Source organism: Saccoglossus kowalevskii, chromosome 13, assembly GCF_978046115.1.
Source record: "Saccoglossus kowalevskii chromosome 13, keSacKowa6.1, whole genome shotgun sequence".
Classification (NCBI taxonomy): Eukaryota; Metazoa; Hemichordata; class Enteropneusta; family Harrimaniidae; genus Saccoglossus; species Saccoglossus kowalevskii.
Genome location: NC_140653.1, coordinates 13,098,760 through 13,110,365, shown reverse-complemented (window position 1 = coordinate 13,110,365; position 11,606 = coordinate 13,098,760). Strand labels below are relative to the sequence as shown.

The following is an 11,606-nucleotide window of genomic DNA, read 5'->3' as shown; positions in this document are numbered from 1 at the left end:
ATTTCACCCATGTGTCCGTCATATGTTATTATATATAAAGTGATAATTAACGACAGCGGGATGATGTTCTTCACACACATCACACAACACAATTTCCAATTTAATGTTAATAAACAATGTATATTACCCGCATATATTGTATAATACAGCCATATCGAACATTTATGGACTTAATTTGACGATCAAAAATCGCCTGTTTGTTACCTACGACCAAGAAGCCGCAAGAAATGACATTAATGAAACAATAAAAAGATAGACAAGGAATGGTCAGCAACCTATATACAATTTTGAAGACTGAAAGGTCCAGACATTGTTATTCTTGTTACTGGTTACCACACACAATAGTTAAAATTATTAAAATAATCAAAATAAAACCATAACATGTGTGACAATGTTAAAAATAAACAACAAATAAACAAAATTTGGAAATAAATTTGTAATGCAAGACGACAGTCAATACACAAACATAGTACTGTCCTACTTTATCTCTAATTGTTACGTGAACAAACTGAACGCCACATACCTGGTCCAGTTGCACAGACCAGGTGGGACACTACTGGCAATATTTTCTACGCTGCTTTCAACTAACTCACCAAAACCCACCTAATAGTATATACATGTACTACCATAGTATATATAATATTATACCATATGGCAATGAAACTAAAAATTCGCATTCCAGCTCAGCAGCCAATCAGCGACGGTCAAACGCTCAGATGACAATTTCGGTTTCAAATACCCCGGCTTAGTGTTCTATGTTCTTAGCGTGATTAGGTGTTCGCATGCAAGCGATTTTTCCACACAAAAACGACAAATTAGGCCGAATGTTGTTATCGGTTGGCTTAATATAATCCCAACGGACCGTATTTTTGTGAAAGATTGGTATTTGTGTCCTGATTTGTAGGAATCTGAAAAACGCGTTTCACAACTTGTATCTTATTTAGTTGTATGCGTCATTCAAGATGGCGGCCCCCATTTAGTAAATATTGTATTTATTTTATTATCACAGCCTTTTTTACAACAGTAATGTTAAACATGTAAAATCAAATGTCATTATTAATTTAGTTCTGCATGTTGTGAAATTATGTAATCTTATTAATTTATTTTCTGTGAAATGTCAATAATACATTTGATCTGTGTTAGTTTTAGAACGAATCAACTCGGAGAAAAGATACGTATTCACAAAAACATGGACACGTTAAACCAAAGTAAGCCGGTAGAGGGCGTTGTATTCTTCAAAGGTCGCCTGACATGTTTAAAGTAGTTATAATAGATCTTTGTTTGCGCCGATTTTCACACAAAATCATGGTCGGGAATGCTTTTTTCGTGATGAAGAAGAAGCTTATTCAACAATACCTCGCTGTGACGTTCACAATGAGATCGCCTGCACTCTGAACAAATCATATTACTACGTGACTATGGCGGGGAGGGGGTAGTAGAAACCAGAGTGTATGCATGAGTAAACTTGTACCGCTTTTTTGGAAACTGTAGCTGTTACTTTACCTCAAACTGAGCACTCACTGTAACCGGCATTGGCGACTACCCCCCCCCCCCAAGTGGTCGTTTCGCTCCGTCCTGGATTTACCGGTAGTATATGTTGTCATAGTTGAATTCGAACTTGTATTTTTAACCTGTGGCTTATGATGTGTTGTCAATTTGCCAATAACCGAAACACTGTTGTAGTACAAATTCCGGTAAAATACAAGTAGTCCTTAGAGATGAGACGAGTAACGAAAATTACACTTAATATACACTTGGTTATATATCCTGACAACGACGGCAACAGCGCGCGTGTTTGAAAGGAACGAAGGGCTGTACTTTTGATTTATACTGCCGGGTAAAAAGTCGGCTGAGGGAATCGAACCCACAAACTCCATGACTCGAGGGGATTAAGTAATGTGCTTGGCCTTGGAGTAATGAACTCACCCATATAAATAACAGTGAAATACTAGTAAAATATACAGGTTTTACAGACAATTATATAAACAAGTATAGCTGGTTCAGTTTGTGTCACAAACTGATGTGTGTACATTTGTGTGAATGATTGTGTTATTAAAATAGAATATTGAATTAGAAAATAAAACGAAATAAATAAGCGATTTAATAGAATGTCGCGCAAAGTTATGATCGTGTTTCTCGAACGAAGTCTTGAATAATAATAATGAGAAGCGTCTTACCAAAATTTCAATCTTTTGAAAAGCTGGGATAATGTGTCTAGTTTTTTCGATTTTTGAAAAATGAATAAAAAAATAAAAAAAATCCCCTTCTTGCTACTTTAAACCATGGTTCATTTTACAAGCTGTGCACATGATCCGTTTGCACAATGTGATTAGCGTGTTTGTCATTAACCTTATTTATTCAAAATGTATTTATTGAAAACTATGCAGCATTGATGACGAGACCACTCTTTAAGTGAAGCCATTTTCGTTGAAGTCTCTGCAGAAGACGAAAATTCACAAGTAAAAAGTTCAAATTACAGACACATATTCAAAGCAACTAGATTAGACTAACACAGAACCATACGGTATGGTCGAATTGTGGGTTTACATTATTTCAATTTCGAACAATTTCTGACAGGAAATGCGTATTTCACAACATATTGTCACACGTCATCTGAGTTACGAGCTTGGAAACTAAAAGCCGACAATTCATGACCTACACAAGAGACACAATTCCAGTTCGTATTAAACCCCAATTAATTAAAGCATAAACTCGTTTTCTAAGGCATGCCCCATACAGAGTCCCTCACCCCAATCGCATCATACACAACCCATGCTCATTGTTATGGTAATTATAAACATTGTTGCTTTTTTCAGTCATAGAAGATGTTATTGCCGTGGACAAAACTTCACAATTTGTTTGCTGATTTGAAAAAGTATATTACATCAAGGCTGTAGCGGTAGATTTCGGGGAGAGAACAACCGCTCACGGTGTTGGTCAATTCACCGCAGCGACGTCGTTGGTTGTACGATTAATCTAGCACGTCATATGTTTCCTTATGTGGGGAATATTTCTTTGGCAGGGCTCGCTCGAAGTGAAAAATACTTTAATTAGGATGTGATGTACAATATCGCTGTGGTTTTTAGAGGACTTCCATTTCCAGCTGTCATGATATGTAACTTAAATCCGTTACGGCAATCCAAGCTTGGTGACCTGGGAACGGAATATTTAGAGATATTGAGATTTTTAGATTTTGATACCACGGATGACAGCCAATCTTCAGAATTTGACTGGAATGTCAAAATTGTGAGTAATGTCATTGATTGTATATATACCTTAGTCATAGTGGGATGGCGGTGATGTAGACATATTAGTAAGTAGGTTGCCCGTTATAATTGCGTCTCTGGCTAATAACGTATTTTCTCCATGACAGCCTGTTGATGGCGACTGGGACGACGATTCAAATTTCTTCGATGGGTTCGAGGACGAGTACGCAGCCGAGATGAATATTACCAGAATCATGTCAATACTAGATCCAAGTCTAAGAAAATCAGTCGGTCACCAATCCAAAGATTTCATTCAAGGGTATATTTTTAATGGCGGAAAGTGCTCAACTGCATACGTATTTATTACATAATATGCGGCCCGTGTTCCTAAGATGGTTACATGCTATATCATATATGATATAGGTACCTGCACGTTTAATTGTGGCTTCTCGTATTTAAAATGCACAGTAAGTTAAAATCCAACAGTATATGTGAGCAACCTGAACAACAGTGTATTGGACAGCAGCAGCGGTAAATTATGGTAAACCAGCTTAGTGTTATTGGCTACCCTAGGCAAGTTTTGCAAAGATAATATTGATAATTTGTACATTACACGCGTCTCCAGACTCGCGATGAACATGCAACAAACACTTTTTGTCTTTGATTGGTAATAATTAATATAGTTTGCTATTGGTATTTGATTGAGTTCGCCAAAATTGCCACGCAAATTGACATTGTGATCGCATTCATTGACATATTATGTACAATATTTTATTTACAGTAACTTTACGTCAGTACTCAATTCCAAATATGTTAATTGTATTGACGACAGTGAGATCCTCTCGACCGTCCGTTCTGGTCCTACAAGGGGTACATTGTATGTATTCGCTTGAACAAAATATTTCCTACCATACTACGTGTAAAGGAGTTCCAGTCCATTAGATCAAACTATTTTTGGAGTATCAAGGTAGGCCTGCTACAGACACTCGTGTCTTCCCCTGAATATTTACCCAAGCTTCTTTCGTGCATAGATACATCTACATACCTATAAAATATCATTGCAGATCCTTTTAAAGTGCACCAGTCCTTGGACTAATGAAATACGTCATCCACTAGTCCATAATTAACTAATTTATATGTTTTTATTCACATTATGGAGAAAAACAAAATATTTACTTATATTCGAATCTGCACATATAAACGCAGTCCCAGATCCTGCACTATCACCGATTCAACTAATTTTACTATAATAGCAGAATCCATGGCCTGTGTTTTGAGTGGGTAGCCAACAACTGAATGCAAATAACGCCAACTGCCAACAAATGACGCAGCGGATTAATACATGCGTGTACGTAACGTTTATTACGATATTGCACAGGGAGATTGGTCGTACTAAGTGAACGTGCTGCGTAGTGACTCCACGTTATATGTTATATAAATAGCAATGAATATAACTAACATTTGAAGAAAAGGCACTGCGGCATTTGGAAAAATCGTTATAGTTGAAAAAATACCCATTAGATCAGCGGTACTGTCGACAGTCTAGAATAAACCAGTTACTCGATTTCCTTCAGTGCCTCTAGTATGGCGTTTCTATCTATTAGTTGTGCGAGTGCTATCAGTTGCCCCAAAATTACCTGTAAGCTGTATTGCCCCTAGCAGTCTGCCTGTTTACATGTAGTTTCTGTCGGATATGTGTTGTAACAGCCGATGCTTTTGAGTGCTTTGATGCACTGAAGCCAAATACCGTTCACTTTTCAATGGATATTTACTAACGATCAATGTAACCCAACATTCATTCAAGTGATGACAGAATACCTAGGCAATGGATGGTCAGCCATACTTACTCTCGACTTTTGCCAGAGACCAAACATTTTGTTGCATTAAATCAAAGTCCCTCCGAGGGATTGTGATTAAATTAAGGTCCAGCTATATTGTAAGCGGTCTTGGGCGTCATACATTGAATGTCATGAATCATTTTTTATGCGGATTTATAAAAAAAAAATATGGAAGAAAGAACCTAGCGCTTGATTCAAATCCAAAGGATAGACTTTCATTAGCTACTAGTATATAAGCCGTTTGGTAACGCACATTACTAATGAATGGGTTTCATTCAATCATTGGCCGAGATACTGCTATGCACCCGTTAACCACTCCCCCACCCCCGCGATTGTTAGTTATTTCAAATATTTATGTTTCCATGGAATTCACTGCATTAAGAGTGTATAATAAATCATATAGATTATGATTACATGTATAATAATAGTAACTCTGATATTAATATAGAGAAATTCATGTAAATGCTTTGCAGTATTACCCCTGGTTAATTGGTTATATTACCGTCCCTCAACACGGGACGGTGGTTATATGAATCGTTGAAGTCTCGGAGAACATTCAATTTGAGGTGCTCAAGGTACATCGGGGCTCAACACACCTGTAATAATCACTCCCACGTCAGTTACCCATATATTTCTTTGAAGAGAAGCACAGAAGGAATCGAGTGCTCAACAACATAGAACTGACAATATCCAAAACATCAACGTTCTAGCCGCTGTTTCGGGATACTCCCTATGAATTATCCAATGCTGGAATACATTGTTGTCGACAAGTGAGTTTTAAATTATTGTTATTGTCTTGTAACTTCTTATTTCTCTAGGTCTGACTTTGACGTTATTTATAGAACAGGACGAGTATTTGACTGATTATACCGAAAACGCCAGAGCAGTTATTTTCGTCCATCCACATTCAATTGCCGCATTTCCCGAAGAGCAGGGTATTGAAGTCCCACCAGGATTCTCAACGTCAATAGGAGTGAGACTGGTGAGTGTACTTTAATGATATTAACAGCCAATTCCGTGTTTAGTTTTGGTTCCTGTTGGTTTGCATTTGTTGAGCATTTTTTTTATGGGGGGGGGGGGGAGGTCCAAACTTTAAAATCGCCAGACTAAGTTAATGATTTTTTTATATTATACAAAAACAAATTGAATACATTTTTCAACGGGGGTCCGGACCCCAAGAACCCCCCCCCCCATCCCCCAAGATGTTCTCACAAATGTTCTCACTCTTGCCAACATCCGAAAACTACCGATTAATACTCTTATATTCACAATCGACGAGACAACAGTTCCATGCGACGTATACAGCGCGCGTGAAAACACTGTTTGATGACATGAAACTCAAAGATGTGTTGCAGGACGACTGTGATGAATGTGTTCACGCATTCTTTTGATAATTGATAATTTGCATAACCATCCACTGACAAAGAATTTTGCTAATGCTCATAATTAAAATGGCTGTAACACTCCGAAATTTAAACCTATTACTGTTTTGTAAAATATTAAATATAGTGCATAACACGGAAATTCATCACCATGACTGCCTTATTTAGTCTTGCTAAGCATTCGAAAGAGAAAATATTTGTACCTGTTTTCAATATTTTGAAATCGTTTTTGAGTATGTTCCACTATTCACAAAGCTGCAGTAATTTCAACAATCTGTAGCGAAGACTGTTTGACCTTAACCAAAGACATCTTTTTCTAATGTCTTTGCTTTAACATAACTGGATGGAATCAATGTCGCCAACATTGCCAACATTACAACCATCTCAATGAGTATCCAAGTTCACGGCGGATAAAGAGCCCTAGGGTTCCTGGTGGAAATTTGCAATAACCATTTATTATGATACGTTTAGACACGTTTTAAGCATTCAGATTACAAGCTATGATACTATTTTGAAAGTTCGTCGCGTCTCTCCCGGTAAAGGAGATACTCCCATAGTTGAAGTATATCATTTGCACAGCCGAGCTGAACTTTTTAACTCCCATCTTTTAGATTGTTGGCCATTTTAGTAACACAAATGATCATTTCCACCCCAAAATCCAGGGGAGAACCGCACCGGGCGTCCGCCGATAGTTTTGCCACTCACGCGATTCTTCAGCACGCGATAGCGTAATTGAAGGTAGAATTGTAAATCCTGGCAAAACTATTTTGACTTTTGACCACACTGAAATCTGTTGAAAAGCGAAAAAATAATTTCACCATAGAAACTGAAACCAGGGTAATTTTACTGTTTCTTTAAATCTATGTAGTTTTCTTTATATTTCTTGTTACCACGGGACCGTGCGTTATTTATTATGGTAACCCGTATTTGTGACGTCATGGAAAAGTTTTGGTCTCATGATTGACGCCTGTTGAGACGCGCTGCAGTGATTGGCGCGTCCCAGGATGTCACGCCACTCCGCGCGCAAGAGAAGAAGAGGCAGGACAGAGACAAAGATGGCAGCAGCCGAAAGCGGGATTGTGTTGAAACCGTGAACACGAACGTGTTCCGGAAAGCATCAAGTCGGCCTACGAAAAGCTAGGAAAGAACTGAGTTCAGGGTGTTGCAGCCCACGGACGAGTTTATGTTACTCCCGTAAGAAATCAAAGTGACTGTCGAACTTGCTTTGCACCAAATTTGTGGATGTACAGCGTTGGACTGTTTCGTCGATGACCGTATTGATGCGACCCAGGAACTGAACGATAGGCGGTGAGTGATCTTTTGCAACGTATGGCTCAAGGAACTTGCCGTACATCAGATCGTAGAGCCTAGAATCATCGGGAGTAGTTGTGATTTCCTGAGGGTGACCGTGTTCTCTGGCGACGCCATTGCGTCATCGCTGATTATACTTGCCTCGTGGTCAGCGAATTGTAGGGACTGTACAGAACGTTGCGAACTGGTTGGCGATTTTGTTGACATAAGTTTATTATTGTATTACGTATCATTTTATGAGAACTGACGATAGCGGTAAAGCTATTGTGTTCTCGCTGTAAAATTTCTGTAAAGCACGTATTTGACAACATGCACAAATAAATTGTTACCGTGGTTATGAATTGGGTATTGTGCAGAGATGTTTCATTCAAGTTGTACGTGTGTATCAATGTCTTACATTGTGAAGCATTATATGTATGTATCCCAATTTAAAAGGTGATTAAATTCGTTTTCATCTCAATGTGTCAAAGTGATGAAAAGTGATTTGTCCTACACATAGCAATAAACACTAGTTCATTCAACGGAGCTATTCGTCGAAAAATCTGATTCAAAATGAATTTCTTCAGGCACATTTTATAGCGGACTAGAGCCAGAGATTTAAGATGTTAAGATTTTGTTGTTTTATAATTTGGGATATGTTCATTTTTAAGAAAGTGAGAAGAAAATCTCTGTCAATGTATTCAGGATAATAGAGCCAGGAGAAAATTTTCATAGAAATTTCAAATATGTTTGTGATGTTGCGTTTTTGCGTTCATTTCATATATTACAGGCGTCTCAGTTCATGTTTACAACAAGCTCTGATCGATACGTGTTTGTGCTATGAACCAATGTTACCACATTCAGCCGATGTCGAAATGTGCAGCAAGGTATCCGGTGGTAGTAAGTAAATCTAATATTTGCGAGCTCTTACGTCACGTCGCATTTCTGTCCATCATACTTGTTCAGTCTCGTTCGTCATTCAATACTCACTAAAAAGTCCACATCGAATCGTCAAACATAATGTCATGTGCACCAGCAACGCTCAAATGCTCTGTCATAAACAATTATATTTGTCAACATTTAATATTAAGTGTACCATACTCTGGGGGTCGCATACGCGGCCATTGCGTCCTAGGCAACCGTGACAATAACAACACACGCTAATTCACTGGTATACATGTTAGACCAAGAACAAAAAATATGTGTTCCTGTAGCGCGTGGACGCCAGTCCAGAAGGGCTGCCTAAAACTCTTTTTAGCGTATATTTCAACTAACACAAACCAATCTTGGAAATTGCAGCAACGTGTCAAGCAGGTGTCACGAACCAACACACCAGAAATCAGCTAGGCTGCACGGATACATGTCCTCCTTCTTGCAAGTAAGTATATGATCCCGATAACAGACACTACATGTACGAGTATGTATATCAGCTCTACTACGTCATTGCAGTGCGTCATCATTTAAGTACATTGCGTGTTCGACATGATTTCATATTTTGATAGAATGCTGCTCTTGTGTTTTTGACATATTTTACCGTATATATAATCAGTGGCAGTATTTTGCGCAATAATTATTTGTTTTAGTATTCGTGGACTTTAACAGTGGTATCCATAGGCCACAGTGAAAACATGTAAAACTCATTTTAAATAATGTCATTTTTATAATACTTCTAGACTTAAAGTACACTGCAATATGCTATGTATCATTTGTTTGCCCTATGTCATCGATAAACAATTTAATTATTGAGACGTTTCCTACCCATGGATAACAAATTGAATGTTTAAATTTCACAAAACATACAAATCATGTTATTTTCACTCCTTTGTTTACATAAATTTTATCCGAGCCGAATAGTACCCCTTAGTTTTATCATTTTCTCAATCCATGAAATGTCACATATGTGGAAAAGAACATTATTTTTAAAATAATTAACTTTTGAGCAGTGTTTCCTGCACTAAGATCGTTTGTGGGAATTCGACTTATCCAATATATAAGAGCGAACTAATTGTATCACGTTTTGTTGTTGATATAGACGAGATATGTTGTCGAGATATTTTGTTAAAAGAAAAACTGTCGAAAAAAATTACTATTTTGGATCTGTTGCCACAGAAACCCATGTTAAAGTATTATTTTATAAAAAGTTGGGATCGATTTGACTCAAGGTACCTTCAGTTTTTTCAAACTTATTTTTCATAGCATCGTAAATTCAGAAAATCTGTTGTACATAACTACATTTCAAAAAAGTTATTTAAAAAAATACTAAAAAAGCGGATTGCTGAGCAACTTAGGTGGTTAACAAAAAAAGTAGGTACACCCGAATATTCAAAGTCTTGTCACGCTACATCGAGCGAATAGCCATTTATCAATGATCATTATTTACAGTACAATAATACAATGTATAAATAACTACCAAGTGCCCTGTAACCGGCGCACAAAGCCTTGTAGAAAACACCAGAGCTAAAAAAATACAATGAAGGAATAAAAAAAGCCTGGAAATCTACACTCGTCACATGCTGAATGCGCCTGAGGGAGGGTGCCGGGTTTCAACCTAATACATTCTAATTTATCAAAAAATAAAACGTGCTTGCCGAGAGCTCTTGAAATGATACACATTTGCCGAGCTGTTGGCAGTGACGTGGAAACGCCTACACTGACCAAGTCGCACAATACACTACCACAAGCCAATGCGGTATGCCAAATGCGCCCTCTAACAGGTGCCATCAAAACATCTATTTCTGGCTTACGTTGTACCGCAAGAAATACCATTAAGCATCGAGTGAGGTAGATTCTTTTATTGGTGTCATTTGTGTGTTCTAAAAGTGCAAAGGCCACATCGACTTGGTCTTCTATTTATTTTCTCCTCTATTGATGGTTTCCCATATTCCAATACCCGAGACTTTGGGCAGACATCAACTTACACTACACTACATCTTCCCCAGAATCAAAGTTGTTAGCTGAAATGCTTCCATAGAGTGATAGATCGATTGGTTGTCTAAAGTTTTCTGGGCTTAATGTTAGTGTTGAGGAGTAGGTATGAGCAGGGTTTGAGCGCATTACGATGGACTGCTGGCCCTTTGTTATGTGACTAAGGCCGTTTCTTAAGACAAGTACTCGCCTGGAAGTAGTTGATTTGAGTTTGTTTTGAGGTTGTAGTTCTTCTTCTGCCTTAGTCTATCTGGCTTAACCTGTTCGAGTGTTGCTTGTATAAAGTCAGAACGTTTCATTTGACTTTGATAATTAGATACGAACCCTACTGGAAGACGAGGATTGTGATCGAACATTTGGAAGAAATGTGCATACCCTACATACTCGTGAATTGTGCAATTATCTAGAATTGTCCTTGATATTGATCCAGACATCAAAGGCTTCATCAAAATCGAAACTGTATGTCAGGCCCCTTTACAGAAGTCATGGCAAGATCATTAACATAACGAACTATTGATAAATTTGTATGTATTGTTTTAATTAAATTGTACTAAGAAGATCCCTCTCACAACGGACAGTTGAAACTGGACAGGCATATGTTGTGGACCTAGCACACAGAAGGAATCCATCAGTCTACCATCAGGAAACCACTCTTGAAGGTGTTTGAAAATTTCATTTTGAATTTGACAGTGTCTCTGATTTCCAGTGATGTAAACAACGACTTTCCTTCAATTTGTGGCTCACCAGGAATAGAATCTTAAGTTGTTTGAATGTTCTGCTAGGTCATTCTATTTTGCACTTTTTCTGACTTTCCGGAAGTAAGCACATTTATCAGGTTGGCATCGTAACAAAATTTGCAATTAAATAACCCGTTCGTTTTGTCATGCAGTAGACAAGGAGATTCTTCAATCCACCCTCATTGGATAGATCGCAATACATTTCTATTATATTCTTTATTGTGTTTC

At 37.8% G+C, this 11,606-nt stretch overlaps 1 protein-coding gene across 1 annotated transcript; it reads left to right on the top strand.

Moving 5' to 3' along the window:
• Positions 1-3,060: 3,060 nt before the first annotated feature.
• On the top strand, positions 3,061-6,041 carry LOC102805998 (epithelial sodium channel subunit gamma-like). The gene is made up of 4 exons (XM_006814554.2): positions 3,061-3,246; positions 3,374-3,525; positions 3,988-4,076; positions 5,863-6,041. Exons 1-4 carry the CDS (start codon positions 3,061-3,063, stop codon positions 6,039-6,041), a joined length of 606 nt encoding a protein of 201 aa, XP_006814617.2.
• The last annotated feature ends 5,565 nt before the right edge of the window (positions 6,042-11,606 follow it).

Bases quoted from the DNA above. Each gene is read 5' to 3' on its own strand.
- LOC102805998 (XM_006814554.2), top strand. From the start codon at position 3,061: ATGTACAATATCGCTGTGGTTTTTAGAGGACTTCCATTTCCAGCTGTC. The intron at 3,247-3,373 runs GTGAGTAATGTC...TCTCCATGACAG, and splicing joins TTGACTGGAATGTCAAAATT to CCTGTTGATGGCGACTGGGA. The intron at 3,526-3,987 runs GTATATTTTTAA...TTTTATTTACAG, and splicing joins TCCAAAGATTTCATTCAAGG to TAACTTTACGTCAGTACTCA.